Source organism: Opisthocomus hoazin, chromosome 3 (genome assembly GCF_030867145.1).
Source record: "Opisthocomus hoazin isolate bOpiHoa1 chromosome 3, bOpiHoa1.hap1, whole genome shotgun sequence".
In the NCBI taxonomy this organism is placed as follows: domain Eukaryota; kingdom Metazoa; phylum Chordata; class Aves; order Opisthocomiformes; family Opisthocomidae; genus Opisthocomus; species Opisthocomus hoazin.
Genome location: NC_134416.1, coordinates 15,836,373 through 15,853,214, shown reverse-complemented (window position 1 = coordinate 15,853,214; position 16,842 = coordinate 15,836,373). Strand labels below are relative to the sequence as shown.

Sequence of the window (16,842 nt, the reverse complement as noted above, 5' to 3'; positions counted from 1 at the left end):
TGAGAAACTGTGACAACTGGCTACTGAAACAGTGCAGTTTTATTTGTGCAACAGGTATATAGGTTTTTTGAATTGCCGGTGATAGTGACTGTCTGCAAGAAAGCACGTACAAATACAAAACGCGTGAAAAGATTATAAATAATACAGCCCGGCTATAAACATTAGGGAGTAACTATTCCCGAGAAAAAAGCACTTAGTTTAAGTCTCACCCAAGGCGTCCCAAGGAGGGGAGAAGCAAGGCTCAGCCCGCCGGCCGGTCCCGGCTGTCGGAGGCAGTTTGAGGTGGAGTTTCCCTTGACTTGCTCACGGTGTTATCTTCTTTTCCTCTGAAGATCTTCTTCTCCGAAAATCCCCCATTTCCCTGGCTATTTTTATATCCTTTCTACATTTAAGGTGGAGTTTGAGTGACTGTAGTCATACATACCTTTTATCATGATTGGTGTAAAATTCTCTCGCTTCACGTTTAAAGGTATAGTTTATGAAAAATCGAGAGCGCAGACTTGAAGAGGGGTGGTCGCACCTTGGAGGCGGGTAGCCTTCGGGATGGAGGTGTGTTTTAGTATTAAAATGATATTAAAACCAGCAAAGTTCACGAGAGGATAGCACTTTGGCAAGGTTTCGAAAACCTGTTGGCTCAGGGGGCCAGATGAGCTGCTTATCAGTTCTGGAGAACCATTTCTTCCCACTTTATCATCACGGAGCAGGGCCACGGAATCTCCACATCGCTCCATCCTCTATGGTACATTGCAGGGAGTTGCTGTGTGAGTGGATTCCTCGCATGCCTGCTGCAGCTGGGTCCCATCCTCAGAGCTCCTTTTGCTTTTCCTCAATGGGTGAACACTGCTACGTTTTCATATAAACCTTAATTTTCAGATGTAAAACCTTAATTTTGCTAATAATTCCACACCATGCCACCATGACAGGGCGTGACTGTGGGTGGGAAGACATGGGGCAAGGTAGATGCACCCACCGGTGTCACCCACCCCTGCTCCTTCTGTCACGACAGCTGTGAGGATAATCTGACCGACGGCAAGTTTCTGCCCACTCTTGTCGCCACATAATCCCTTAGGAAAGGGCCGGCATGGCCCCCACAGAGGGGTTCGTCTCACCGTAACTCAGCGCCCAGCTGGGCTTCATGCTGTGCTCTCACCTGGGTGCCGTCTGCTTGAGGAAGCTGTGAGGAAGCGCTTGAGCTAGAGCCTTGACAGAGATGAGTAAAAACCACTGGCAAGCATGATTATTGCGAAGGAAATAGTCTGCAGCTCAGAGATTCAAGAGGAAGTCTATTGACATCCTGAAGCCATAAGAAAAAGCCGAGAATGGAGGCTCAGAAGCCAGGGGCTTAGCACCGCTGGGATTCAGCCCTCTGTGAGAAGCAGCATAGGATGCCTCTCCCCTGCCTTGTCCAGGACAGTCGGCTCCCCAACGACTTGCTTACATCTTGCTGCGGGCCATATTAATGCTCAGCCTAGTAGCGTGTTAGTCCTACCTGTCTACTGTGTCATTAGCTAACAAATTAATTACTTTGTGCTCATAAGTTGTGTATATCGGCTTGCAGAGTCCTTCTGTGCCTGGGATAAGCCTGCACCAAATCACAGAATCTTAGAATCATTAAGGTTGGAAAAGACCACTAAGATCATCAAGTCCAACCATCAACCCAACACCACCCTGCCTACTAAACCATGTCCCAAAGTGCCATATCTACATGTTTTTTGAACACCTCTAGGGATGGTGACTCCACCACTTCCCTGGGCAGCCTGTTCCAATGCCTGACTACTCTTTCAGCAAAGAATTTTTTTCTGATATCCAATCTTAACCTCCCCTGACGCAACTTGAGGCCATTTCCTCAGACCTGGATGAGATCTGTCAGCAGCAGGCCCGGTGCCGTGTAAACCTCCTCATGATCAAAGAAACCAAAATTCCACTGACAGCACTAGTCTCTGAGCCACCTGTTAATCAGGTGAGTTTTCCTGCCCCTTTCAGTGCTCTTCCCTGCCACTGATGGGATCGAAGAAAACACCACCTCTGCCCCTGATCCTTCAACCAGTTGCCTCAGTGCCCTGAAGTCCCTTTTGATGGCCTTGGGACTTCTCACCATGATCTCATCACCGCCCAACTGCATTACCAACAGCGGGTAATAATCAGAGGGCCACACCAGACCAGGGAGCTTCCTAGCAACGTCCCTAACCCGGGCCCCAAGGAGGCAGCAGACTTCCCTGTAGGATGGGTCCGGTTGACATATCGGGCCCTCTGTTCCCTTCAGAAGGGAATCACCTATGACAATTACCCTCCTTTTTTTCTTAGCCGGGGCAGTCATAATACGTGGGGCTGACAACTTGAGTCTAATTTTTCTCCAAGGCCAATTGCCTCGCTGGCACCACCCAGGCAAAGGATCTTCTGAAGGCAGAAGATGCCTGATGCAGTCATGTGTAACAACAGTTGCTCTCTGCCGGGCTGGATACGGAACTCCATCCTACTGGCTCCCGCTTCTGGTTCCAGCACAAACATGGTACAACCTCCTTGTCTGGGTCAGATGGCACCAAATTGGGCAGGAGTGTCAATCTGCTCGAGGGTAGGAACACCCTGCAGAGGGATCTGGGCAGACTGGATCGATGAGCCAAGGGCAACTGTATGAGGTTCAACAAGGCCAAATGCCAGGTCCGGCACTTGGGTCACAACAACCCCACGCAACGCTACAGGCTGGGAAGGAGTGGCTGGAAAGCTGCCCAGCAGAAAAGGACTCGGGGGTGCTGGTCGAGAGCCGGCTGAACATGAGCCAGCAGTGTGCCCAGGTGGCCAAGAAGGCCAACGGCATCCTGGCTTGGATCAGGAATAGTGTGGCCAGCAGGAGTAGGAGGTGATCGTGCCCCTGTACTCGGCACTGGTGAGGCCGCACCTGGAGTACTGTGTTCAGTTTTGGGCCCCTCACTACAAGAAAGACATTGAGGTGCTGGAGCGTGTCCAGAGAAGGGCAACGAGGCTGGTGAAGGTTCTGGAAAACAAGTCGTATGAGGAGCAGCTGAGGGAGCTGGGGCTGTTTAGTCTGGAGAAGAGGAGGCTGAGGGGAGACCTTATTACTCTCTACAACTACCTGAAAGGAGGTTGTAGTGAGGTGGGTGTTGGTCTCTTCTCCCAAGTAACTAGCGATAGGACAAGAGGCAATGGCCTCAAGTTGCATCAGGATTGGGTATTAGGAAAAATTTCTTTACTGAAAGAGTAGTCAGGCATTGGAACAGGCTGCCCACAGAGGTGGTGGAGTCACCATCCCTGGAGGTGTTTAAAAAACTTGTAGATGTAGCACTTTGGGATATGGTTTAGTAGGCATGGTGGTGCTGGGTGGATGGTTGGACTTGATGATCTTAGAGGTCTTTTCCAACCTATGATTCTATGATTCCATGAAGTAATGAGGCAGCTACCTCTATCACATGTGCAGTGGCTTATTCAGACTCAGCCATCTATCATACTTTCATGTTTTATTTCAGTTGTCGGAAGGTGGAAATACTGTGAAGTTATTGTGTACACAGAAAACCTGAGGCACTTTGGCTAGTTTCTGTTAATGCGTAGGTGCAAACTGGTATGTACAGTCTTATTTCGGACTGTGACATTTTGCTCTATTGTCTGTCTGCTCCTGCACACCTCTAAGCTAACCCAGAAAATCGCTGTTCTGTCAAGTAAATGCTCACACAGTTATTAACTGTTTTCATAGCAGCTTAATTATCCTGGTTTTAATTTATGCCTTAATTTGTGCAATTTTCCAATGACCTTGCATGCCTGCTGCTTCTCCTTTCTGCTCTGTGGAAAAAAAGAGATTCTGGCATAGCCAAGGAAGTGAATCCAAGGCTTGAATTCATGGAATTTGTATTTGAAGAGTTCTGCTACATAACAGAAACCCAATGGGAAGAAAATCACTGAATGTTGTTCAGGAGCTGGCACTGATCTGTGGTCAGGAACATGTGAGACTGAGCCCAACGTTTATACTGGTTAGTAATTTTTCCAACCAGTTTTGTTTATCCTAGTAGTTCTGGTTGTAGATGCTTTTTATCTTGTTTCCTAAGGAGCTGAAAAGTAAGTACTTGTGCTGCCTACCGTCTTTTTCTGCCTGACCCTCACCACTCTGGAAACTGCTGTTCAAGTTCAGGCAAATTTGGCAGGTAAAGTTCCTAAGAAGTTTTGTAAAAATCAGTGGCTGGGCAATATATTGGAGCCCCCACTTAGGGGAAAGCAGCTCCGATCCGTTCTGCGAGGCAGCAGCCAACAAACCTATCAGCAAAAACATGGACATAAATCTACAGGAAACATGGCTCATTTCTCAGGAAACAACTTGTATTATGCTTCTGTTTTCACTGAGAACGCTTCAAAGCAGTGACCTAACTGACAGGAACTGATTTGTGTAGGAATTCTTTAAGTCAGTTTCTTGAAACACAGATGAATTGTTTTATTAATTTGGATTGCAGAGAAAATGGGGAAATGCTGAACTATCAACATTGCTGTCAATATATAAGAAAATGCATGCTATGGTAAGGGAGCCTGACAGGATCCTGAAATTATTTTATAATAATCCTGTGGCATTATTTATTTGCTCTGGAGTTGTCATAGCATAAATGAGTACTGTTTTCACTTTGAGCTGGTATGGTGGGTTGAAATTGTCAGGGTTCAGGAGCATGTAACATGATGGTGCAAGCAGGGGTGAAGCCCTCCTGTAGCAGAAAGGAAGAAAGAGTTGAGGAAGAAATTAATTCAGCCATCCCATCTTAATTGATCACCAACTGAAGTCAGTCCCCCAAGGTGCACATTTGAGGCTTTAAGTGACTGCTGTGAGCGTATAGCTGAGGCACACCTCTCTTAACAGGTCTCAGTACGAGGGAGAAGTAGACTGAGCCACTAAATTCATTTGTTTGTGCTCAGCTAGGCTGGGAAGGGGAGGCAAAAATGAAGTGAAGTCTCAAGCTTTGGTGTAGTTTTTCAATTGACTAATGTTAATGGAAATTAGTGTTAACAGAATCTGGCTGTCTAACATTGAGTGAAGTTAGCAAAACAGAAAATGGATTGTTGAAGATTATTATAGTCTCGCCTTTGAAGTTCCTGGCCCTTTATAATATTTCCCAGGACTCAAACATCAAGGATGTGAACAGCAAAATAAATGAAGGGCAGCTGTGACAAATCAAAGAAAGGAAGCTCAAATAACTCCAAAGCTCCACAACTAAGACATGAAACAATGAACCGCGAGTTAATATAACATATGTTACAACAGCGCACATTGCCAGTGTCAGGCTGTAGTCATCAGGCAGCATCTTAGGGGGATGACTTCCCAGGTGTGATTTCAGTTCGAGTGCTTGGGACGTCTACAGTAAAATGTAGTGAGAAAATTGGGCTACATGAAATGGGATGTTTAAATGTCAAAGAAAGATGTACACCCTAGAAATTTCTGAATGTCCTTCAAAGCACAACGTAGGTAGCTGTGAAAATACAAAGATAATAAAGCCAGCACTGGAAAAACTGACCCGGCACCAAACTTACAAACCAAACACGTTATCAGCCTGGTGATAATTACACAACTCACAGTTACAGTTCTTGGAGATTATTCCACAAGGTAGGCTCAGTTTGATTAAAGCCTCACAAAACTTAGTTCAAGGATTTGGATTTATTTTTTCAGCTGAAATGCCATCTGCAACATTTAAAATGAGCATGTATGTTACATTTTCACCCATTAAATGATAGTTTCTCATTGTCTAGAAATACCTGTCAGCGGACGTGCCCACCATGCTTCAGCACAGAGGGTGGCCGTGGCAGCTGGACCTGTGAGTGTGACTGGAGGTAGAGCACAAGAGCTCTGAATGCCCTTTCAGCACACTCCACACTCCTGTGAGACACGGGGACAATAACTGTCTACAATGAATCTGCTGCATTTCCTTCCTGGGAAAACAAGAAAGAGAAAAAAACCCCACCATAAATACACTTATGTCGTTGTATAAATCCATGGTGCATACATATCTTGAATAATGGTTATCTAGTCTGTCTCAAATGTAAGAACTGGGGAATATCATTCAAGTGAACAGAAAGTGAGTTACGAGTGATAGAAGACCTTTTTATACAACACTTTGTGGATGTTGTGACATGTGGTGAAAGTCAAAATGAGCGCGATCCACAAAACAGACACATTTGTAAAGGTTACATGTACTTGTCTCAGTTAATCACAATGTTCTGGTTTTAGTCATAGCTCAGGACCCTAAATAAACTCAGACCTGCTAAATCACCAGAGCATACACTCTGCTGCTCTTCATTGGAGTTGGTTATTGAGTTAGACATATTTTTACTTTTATTTTTTTTGGTAATGACTAGTTGAAATAGCAAAGCAGTGGCTTGCATATACTGTAGTTCAGGCATTGATTAATTTGTATTACCCTATCCCAGTCAAACTGTCGTACCTGATGATGTTGTCCAGCAAAGCACCACAAAGCACCAGATAGCTCCCTGTTACCTCAGCTAAGTGCTGTCTTGTCATTTTTAATAGGCCAACAGGAAGATGCAAAACAATTACATTCAAATTATGAGAAAATAAACAGATGTAACAAAACCTAAATATCTGTGTAAACTATATAATAACTTGAGGTGTCTCAGTGATGTAACATTGGTTCTGTGCTGGAAACACTGGAGAAGAAACACTCAAGCACAAAGCTGGAGAACACATGCCAAAGTAGCCAGGGCACAAACACCATCAACAGATTTAGCAAATTACTTTGAGAATTTCACAGTATGCCGCTGTGACAAACAAGAACCCAGATGCCCAATGCTTATGCGAACTAGTGCTTAGATACCTGTTTTGTTGTGAAGTCATTTCTCTGCAAGGACAGCACATGTGATTGTAAACAATCTGGAGGATCAGTCATGCCACACTAACGACATTCGTGATAAGGTGGGGTAAACCTGAACAAGCTGGTACCCAGCCTACATTCAGAGCTTCTCCCAGCCTCAGCCAGTTAGCGAAGTCGTTCTTAGCTACCAGAAGTGTCCTCACAGCATGAACACTGGTGCAGTGGGTGGGAAGGTGCTATGGTTCCTGTTAATATTGGCATGAAAGGGCAGGACATTTTTTTCAAGAATATATTGATTACAGGGACACAGTCCCTTTTAGATTTAGCATGTATGACAGGCATGCATGCCATTTAATGCATGAGTACACTATGAAAGTCTTTTTCTCCATCTGCTTTTCTGGATAGATCACCAGAGTGCTTCTACCACAGCAAAAACTGTAATTCAGACTCAGCTGATTTTGCTAATTCGCAAAATTAACAGTGGGCCCTAAAATTTAATCACGTAATACACCTGCTGCTAAAATGATTTGAAACAGTTAGCAGTAGTATCAACAAGATAAATGTCTATAGATAAATGGAATGAAATGTGATGTTTTAAAAATACTATGTAGAGTGTGCCGTGGCTAATTTGAAGGCTCAGTCTGGAGACCTTATCAGTAGTGACATACTAAACATCAGTATGTGTCATCTGGCAAGTTATCATATTGTCTCACTTCTTGATTAACTAATATCTGCATAGTAGTAACCTCAGAAAGTTTTTTTGCAGTGAATGTATTATTATTTTTGGAGACATTGCTAGGGTTAAGCGTTACAAGTATATGCCAGCAAACTGCATACCTATAATATCTGTGTGAATCTAAAATAAATAAAAAGATTAATTAATTAATGTGAAAACCATAGCCATATTATGCAAAATATAAACAAATGCAGGAAGACTCATCAAATATTCTAACTGTGGAGAGTGTACAATGGAGGAGTATGGTGGTGCAGGAAAATGACAGTGAAAAACAGTGGGATAAAAACTCAGATGAGGACCATGAGGAAGCCAATATGAGAAAAGCTCATGTAACAAGAGGAGCAGAAGCCTTACAGAGGGACAAATTCAAACAACAATACAAATAAGCACATCATCAAAAAACTGTCCAAAACCCCCAGTGTTGGCATGATCTATAAACTGCAGAACAAATATCTGATTCCATTAAATTCTAGTTGTTTCTCTTGCTTCTGCTTGTAAGGTCTTCTAGTGTCACCCTCAGCCATGTTGAAATATGAGATCTCAGGCTGGAGCCTTCTAAGGATTACCAGTTAGCTCAATTTTGTCATTCTCAGCTTTCCTCCTGGTGCTGAAATGTTAGACGAGCCAGCTGTCCCCTTCCTGTTCTGCTCCTCAGTATACCTAGGAGTCCATCTAATCCCATGTCCTTTTTAGCCCCAAACCATCTGCTTTGCACAAAATGGCAAAAAACTCCGCAGATGTCTCTGCAAGAAACACTTTGTTCAGAAGATTTCCCTCTACCCCCCTCACCAGGTATTACTATGGGCCTATGCCTAAAGCATGAATGTTCCTGTATCAATTACATTTTTGATCTTTTTTCTGTGTAGATCCTAAGCATCTGTACTTTTTTTCCTCCTGCTGCTGAATACTTGAGGTTGTCATGAGGCCAAACATTTTTCCATTGTAATCACTGTGTCAATGAGTAGTTGGAATTTTTTTCTTACAACTCTGTGAGTAATGATTAGTAGTGAGTATATCACAAGGCATATCAATGTCTTGAGATGGTGAATAATTTGACACCATGTGGTAAGCTGTAACTGGGAGAACAGAAGTAACTTTCCATTCTTCGTGTGTTTTGGCCTCTCAGACCTGCAGTGACCTTCAACTAGGAAAATAACTTCATTGCCTGTACAGTTAGGAGAGATCCTTATCTTCTCAACTTCTCCCCTCTAGATGTTGGAAGCTGAGTCACCAGTTTTGGCCTGGACCTTACCTAACAAAATCGCCTTTCTCCTGAAATCATTCAGTAAGTGGACGATGAGGCTGCTCTCATCATGAACTGCTTGAGAAGAGATGCTGTGCAAGGCTTGAGGGGAGATACTGCCCTTCAAGCCCTCTTTGGAGAGCTAAATGAATTTCCCTCCCCCAAATTTAACAATTTGAATGAGGGAAACATCGAAGGGAATTAAGAAACTCAGAAATCGTTTATTAAAATTTCTATACAAGTTCCATTGCTGAGGGAGTGGGTTCTGGGGTCTGCCAGATTGGGTTACAGGAAAAGCACGGGTGTAGCTGATCCTATTCGACGTGGGGACATGCAGTAAGTGGGTCTCCTGAAATGCTTCTAGGCCAGTTTTCTATACCGACATCTTCAAGAGTGACACTTTGGAGGGCTCCTCTCCTGAGAGAGGAGTCAATGCAGACAAGGAGGAAAGGTCTCATCTCTCTGCTGGTTGCTTTGGAGACGGGCAGCATCCCCCTGTCAAGGCAGTGTAATACAGAGGGGAAAAGCTCTGAAGGACATCACAAAGACAACTTATTCCTCCCGCCTCCTACCTCAGCCTGGCTCTGTTGCTGCTGTCTTCCTTCCAGTTTCTTCTCTGCCCTTCCTGATTCTCACCCCCTCTTTTCTTCAGCTCAAGTCCCACTTCTGTTCTTAGTGGGACTCTCTTCTCCCTGTTTCTTTTCTCTTACCAGCTCTTTTTTGTTCCTTTTTCTCCTCATTTCACCACACTTCCCTGGGTGAACTCACCTTGGGGAAGTTCTTCCCAGACACAACTACAGATTGATTTTCAGATGCTTTTTTTTTGCTGAGATGCTGAGAGCAGGACAGTGTTCCCAGTACCGTTCAGCCTTGGCAATATTGTTACCAGGTTCTGGATTTCAAGAGACCTGAATTTGTTCTTATGAGAAAACCTTGCTATGCTTCTGCTTCATCCCAGTTGCGTCTGTTGGTGCCTTCTTCCACCAGTTCCTTTGGCACCCAATTTCCCTGACACAAAGCTGCAGCAAAGGATTCTGATTCTCTGTAACACCAAACATGCCTTCTCTTTGGTTCAATAAAGTGATTGGTCATATCTGATCATTTTGATATACCTCAGCTCAATGCTGTATCATCTGACTTATTTTAGAAACGTGTTCCACTGAGTTTATCTCATTGCTTCAGCACTCCAAGAGATCTGTAAATTTTTTGAGAACCCAGGAGGTCCCAGACAAACACATCCTTGCAAGGTGCTGTTATAAAAGAGTACATTGACTTATCTAGCATTTTACTGGCTTTAATTTTTCATTTTGTCTAGATTGGGTAGTTATTTTGGTGTTCATCATGGAGGGAAATTAATGATGGACTCAAGTGTATTTGTGTTTGTAATTCTGTGCAAAAATTATGTTGTCTGAAGATTATTCCCTTACAAAACTACCATTAGCTCCATTTAACATCCTTTTTCTTTTGTTGAGCATCAGTTCACGGTGATTTTCTAACAGGCATTTTCACGATTTCCTGAAAGGACCACGGGGTGGCAGAGTGATAAAAAACATATCTTCTGGAAAGAGTTTGTTTCACAGATGAAAACAGACTGGAGTTAGGCGGCCCAGAGTAGCTGCTGGTGGGGATCATCCCAGCAGAGCAGAGTGACACCATCGCTTTGCTGCGTCTCTGAGGTCTCGCAGCAATGGTGGCATAGCTGCGAGGCGCCGTGCCCGCCGCCGTGCCCCAGAGAGGCCTGCCAGCGGGCAGCAGCCACGCTGGCGCGTGTTCCACAGCTGCGGACGCCTCCGTGTGCCGCACAGCCTCACCTAACGACAGGATGCAATGTGGTTAAGGATGGAGACAACGCTGAAACCTCTGCTTTGTAGACCGCTGCTTGACAAAGACTGTTTTTCTTTATTAAAAGCCTCATCAATCATAGGGGAGTGTGATTCCATATCCCGTGGCAGCAGCTGCTTGGCATTCTGTCAAATCCTTTGCACCCATTCCTGCCAGCAGAACCACACGTCCACAGATGCACGCACACTGCATGCTTGCACCCACCGCCCACCCCAAGACCTGGCTGTGATGCTCGCTCTGGGGCATGGAAGAGCCGGATTGCCTGCGGCAGAGCGTGCTCCATCACCGGCAGCGTGGGAAGAGCAACAGTCAGCAGAAGCTCGGGCTGAGAAGCAGGAATAGGTAGCAAAGGACTAGTAAGCAACAGTGTTTTAGGCCGAATCTCAGCTCTTAGGTGGTGCCTCCCAAAGGAGAAAAAAAAAAGTGCCTGAGCGTTCAGGGCTGGTTACAGCGCAGAGTCAAACCGTCAGTTCAGGCCACAGTGGTTTAAGCAAACCTTTTTGATCTTGCAGCCAGACAGCAGAGCACATTAACACAGATATAGCTGGGGGACAGCTTGAGAAGCTGGCTTTTACTGCTTAGCTGCTAGTAGGTGTTGTCTTCACACTTGAGATGTGGTTTAGAAAGCAGTTCCTTTTGGCTCTTAGTCACGCTTCCCAGCTGACTCACACCTCCCAGCCCGTGCACTAAGCTGGATACTACAAAAGCCCCGGCCTACAACCTGGGCTAAACATGTGATGTAGATCTAGCTCAGGCTGAATGAGTTCATACTTGCTATCAGTTGAATGCAGAATAAAACAAAGAGAAAACAAACCAAAAAAGAACTACTGGAAATACATGCGAAATCTTCAAAGATTAAGGTTTCAGCCATTTTTACAGGTGCTTTTTGACAGGTAAATGTTTTTGTGATGCTTAAAATTAGAAATTAGTGCAAAACTACTCAATAATAAACTACTCAATGAAATAAGAGGGAACAGAAAATATTCCAGGTATAAGTAGAGGGACTTGAGTGTACAGAACAAATGGTATCGCTGGCATTGGGTAGTGCCAAATGCTGGTTTAGCAGACCATACTGTCAACTTGAGTTACTGGGTCTACTGGTCTGATGTAAATTTCTGATCTTTTATCTTATTGAAGCTGTTTGTTTCCATAAAATATTTATCTGTTCATGGAGGAAACACTAACACACATACCCATCTCTTGGTCATGCTTCAGCCATCAGTCTGCACAGGAATCTCTCTCTCTCTGTCTGGCCCAGTGAGTGTTTGAACATTTCATAGAAAATGGAAAAGCTGAGTAAAAACAGGCTTAGAAAGCTCCTTTCAGATTGTCTCAGCATATCTCAGGATCAAAATGCTTCTTTCTCTGCACTTCAGCTCACTATTATAACAATTATCAGGTCAGTGACGCATGAAATGTAAGAATCTTAACAGATATGAGTCTCACTTGAGTGCTGAAATGTTGGACAGACTGTGATAAATTCCTCCTGCCATCTCACCATGGTGGCTTTTGCAGGAACATGGATGTTATAACAGAAAAAGAGAAGTTTAAAACATAACAATTTTTTTTTTTTTTCTGAAAACTTACTGACTTTTCCTGTGGTTTATCACAAGACTAAAATTAGCTTGGCCAGATGCATTCAGTCCTTTGAATCACACAAGCACTGACTCTTCTCACTGGTTTCTAGCAGACAGCTGAAATTGTTTAAACTTCAAGCTGCAAATGAGCAGCAATGAATGTAATCTCTGCACTGCCAAGAATGGGAAACGCTATTGTATGTAGCCTGAAAAGAGGAGGGGAGAGTGGACAATACCTGGTAGTTCCTCTGGTTCCCCTTGCCAGGCCCCTAGTCCTAAGGCAGTCAACCAGTTGAAACACAAAGACAAGTGAGCCCTCTCTGCAAATAAGCATGGGAATACAGAAAAAAACCCCACCACGCTAATTTTCTGTGAGTGTTGCAAGACCTGCTTAAATGAAAGGACAAATTAAAAGCCAAAACCCTATTTTGTATTTGTCTTTCTCAGTAAGAGAGGATCACGTATTTTTAAATTTGATGTTTACATAGTGCTGGCTCTTATACAAAGGATGTTAAGAAAAACAAAACTATTAACCCATCAAACAGCTCACCTGCTAATGCCTTTTCTCCATCAAGTGCTTCACCAATTTTTTTTTGCATGAGGTGATCAATGCCTTAATGATTTGTCTGTCATTTTCGTGTTTAGAAAGGTGTAGTCATCCCAGCAAGGGAAAGACAAACAATCTTACAAGAGACTCAGGAGCAATGCTATAGGAGAAATGAGAAGTACACACATGAATACCGGTACATTTTTTGTATGAATGTCTCTTGCTAAAACAATCTTGCAGAAAATTAATTAGTGGGGCTAGAGAATTAGTTTATCAAATCTCAGACTAATTTATGAAGTCAAAATGTAGGCCAGAGGTGCAATAATCTTTAAAGCAGTGAAAGCAATATTCTTATTTCACTATATAAACATTTAGCATTTCACTACTTGAGCATTTACTCTGTGAGATAAGAAACTCTATACAAATTACTAGAATGTTTTCTAAAGCCTGCACTCTCATACAATGTCCCTATTCATGCCTGATGTTCCACAGAGCATCATTACCTTGGGGTTTCAAATGTAGAGCCTAATACCTTAATGTATGCCAGAGAGTCTCCGGCGTCATCAGCAGTCACTGGAAGACACTTGAGCTTCCCCTCATGCCTGTGGTACCAACTCTCCACCAGACCTCTGCAGCTCTGCTTACCCTGCTGATGTTGTGAAAGATGAGGTTTTAAGCTTTCCAGGGCTCCAGCTCAAAAACTTCCTCACTTTGAGGGTGATGGAGCACTAGAATAGGCTGCCCAGAGAGGTTGTGGAGTCTCCTTCTCTGGAGATATTCAAGACCCGCCTGGACAAGGTCCTGTGCAGCCTGCTTTAGGCAATCCTGCTTCAGCAGGGGGGTTGGACTAGATGACCCACAGAGGTCCCTTCCAACCTCTACCATTCTGTGATTATGTGGGTAGTTAGGCATGCTGCTGGCTGAGGAGTGCCTTACTCTTAGCTAGCTGCCTTCATCTCCCTTAATTCCAGCCATGCTAAGGTAAAATGCAAGTAGGTATTCGTATCGAAAATAGACACCAGCTCCTGAAATTGATCCTTTATGTACAAAAAAGAAATCAATCCGCTTCCTGGAGGTTACCTCAGAGGGATGTCTCTCTCTCTGGCTGTCAGGATTTTAGGCCCTGCAGAGGCTGTCCCACCTCTTAGAGTGTCTTAGTCTTGATGGCCGGTCTCCCCTGGGAGGAATGGTCAAGACAATTTAACCTTTCGCTAGACCTGATTTTCTGTAGCAGTCTGTACACTAAAAATAATCATCTAAACGGGTTATTTTATGTAGACTGTTACTGGCTTTTGGCCGAAACATGACCCTTCGGGGTTATGTTAATTAATCATTTTTGGGTGACAACAGGCTTGGAGTGACTGATACCCAATTCCCTCCTCTTAGGCACACTGTAACTGTAAGAAATTTCAGTGTGAACATGTGGAACAAATTACAAATGGGCTATCAGTGCGCAAAGGCAGACATGGCCATGTATAATCATTAAATAATTCAGTACAGGAAATTGCACTGGCCTGCATATTCCAAATTGCAAGAATATGCAAGGAAAGATATGCATTCCAGGCTGCAGTTCCTCAAACACTCTGAGTCAAGCTGATAGCTTGTCTCTGCCTGAAGCCAGCTTCTTCCTCCTTTTCCTCTCCCTCTTCCTCCTCTGTTGTTCCTGCTGCCAGCTGCCCAGGCCCACTCCACCTCGGTGCCAGCTCTGGTTGGACCCTACAGCCATCCACACTGTGCTTCTTGCTATCCCAGAAGAAACTCTTCCCTTTCTCATACTCTTCTGCCCGTTTAGTGAATTGAATTGCACCAAGGAGAGGTCCTAACAGTGGGAAAACTAGCATAAGACACATCGCAGATTGTGCGGCCAGAGCTGAGAAGAATGGTGTGTCCCCTTTTAGCAGCAGTGGACGGCCAAACCCAGGTGATGGAGCTGAGGGCTTACCCAGGAAGGATCTGCAATGTACAGTAACATTCTCTTGAAATTGTCTTTCCTTCAGTCATGTGATAAAGTGCTTGATAAAAATTACTGTGTAAATTCTTTGTGCTAAAGATAAGGTCAGATGAGATGGTTGTTTCAATTCCCTTTTTGTTCCCAGCTGTGTGAATCTGTACTTTGTATGTTTGCAGTATGAGTGGAGTTAGACCGTTTGCAAGCGTTCAGATCAAATGCCTGTCTTCCAAATTTACAGCAAGCAAGCTCAGGCTGTAGTATTTACAGTCCAAAAGTGTCCTGTCTCCCCAGCCTGTTCCATGAACGAAATGAAGGCAGATTCTGTTTTTTTCCCTTTGCCACCATGGGTCTCTAGTGCTCTCTGAGACCCGCAACGGTGCTCGTTGAAACGCCTGTACTGGGTTGAACCAAAGGACCATCTACTCCAGTGTTCATCTCGGTGGCTCTGAACAGATGCTTGGAGAACAGCAGGGAAAGCATATACGAAACGTCTCGCAACTGCTTGCCTAGCTTGCAATTATTTTTAGAACAGAGAATTTCCTGAGCTGGATGTGGCTGCTGTTTGCTTAATAACCCGCCGTAGATTTCGTTTCCAAGTACTTGTCCATATTTTCCCTGACTCCTGGTCCATTCTTTTGCACCCAAACCTCCTTTGGTAATAAATACCGCAAGTCTGCTATGGGCCGTGCAAAGAATCACCTCCTTGCCATTGCCTGCAGCCTGGTCACTGCTAGGCGCGCTTGGTTCCCTCTTAGTTCTTCTCTTGGTCCTGAAACTATCGTTGTGGTCCTGAATCGATGACAGTATCACAGACACTTCAGCGTATGCAATTTCCATGCGCACAGAGGACATGCAGGCAGAAATAAAGGCAGTGAGCGGGCGCTCAGGGTGTATCTTAATTGCACCTGGTTGTAAAGGAAAACCACGGTTGGACCACTGCAGAAGAGACCTCCTGGACTTTTTTAAAAAAAAGGCTGGGTTTTTTTTCCATCACCAAAAATGTTGACAACGCTCATGACCTTGCCGTTCACTTCCCATTGCCAAGAGTAAATGCTCCGCTGCCCTCTCAAGCATTCCGCGTCCGCCGTCGCCCGGAGAGGGAGAGGTGAGGCGGGCAGGGGCCCAGCGCCTGAGAATAACCCCTGGGCAGCAGGCGAGCAGCAGCCCGGGCGGCGGGAGGGCAGCGGCCGTTCGTCAGGGTGAAAACCGGGACCGGTATCTCCCTCTGTCACCCCCACCCCCGACCCCCGGCCCGTATTGCTGAGCCCGGCGGCCCAGCGCTCCCCCCGAGCGGGGGCGGGGGGCGGCGGGGACTCGGCCCCCGCGGGAAGGGAGTCACGGCGGGGGAGCCCCCCCTCCCAGCCGGCCCATCCCGGCCCTTCCCGGCCCGGCGGCTGTCAGCCCCCGGCGGGGATCGGGCCCCTCGCCACGGGGCGGGCAGAGCCGGCCCTGCCGTGTGGCAGCCGGGGGGGGACGCTGCTGCCTCGGCGCGCCGGGCTGCGGCGGCTGCGGCCGTGTGTTTCTCCGCCTGCCCGTGACACAATAACACGGGAAGCGGGGCGGGGGGGGTGTCCGAGCCTGCCGAGGGGACAAGCGACCTGCTCCGCTCAGGTGAGCCGCAGCGGCGGGGGGAGGCTGCCGCTGTCCGTCCGTCCGTCCGTCCCCCGTCCCCGGGGGAGGCGACCCTCGGGGCTGCCGGCGGGGCGGCGGGTCCCCGGTCCCCGCTCGGCCGGCGGCGATGGAGGAGGGCATAAGCAGCATGCAGCAGAAAGCGGCGGAGCTGGAGCACATGGCCGAGGTCCTGCTCACCGGCGAGCAGCTCCGGTAAGCGGTGCCTTCCCCCCGACGCGAACCCGGGGGTCGGCAGCAGCCCCGCCGACGGCGGGAGGGGAAGGGCGAGGGTCCGTCCCCTCGGGCTCCAGGCGCAGCGGAGCACCTGCCCTGCTCCCAGCGCGTCCCCGGGCTCCGGCCCCGCTTTCCGCAGCGGCGAGGAGGAGGAGGAGGAGGAGGAGGAGGAGGAGGAGGGACCCTGCAGAGGTGCCCCTGGTGCTGAGGGCCGCTCCTCGCTGCGCACCAGCCGGTCCCAGCAGGTGGGGGGGGGTCGCTGCCCTCCGCGGCGCTGGGTGAGCGGGGT

At 46.3% G+C, this 16,842-nt stretch overlaps 1 protein-coding gene across 1 annotated transcript in view; it reads left to right on the top strand.

Moving 5' to 3' along the window:
* Positions 1–15,854: 15,854 nt before the first annotated feature.
* DEPTOR (DEP domain containing MTOR interacting protein) overlaps positions 15,855–16,842 on the top strand; it is an 83,217-nt gene continuing 82,229 nt past the window's right edge. The window contains exon 1 of the mRNA XM_075415634.1: positions 15,855–16,532. Coding sequence (XP_075271749.1) covers positions 16,447–16,532 — 86 coding nt within the window. The 5' untranslated portion in view covers positions 15,855–16,446. The remainder of the gene's footprint in view (positions 16,533–16,842) is intronic.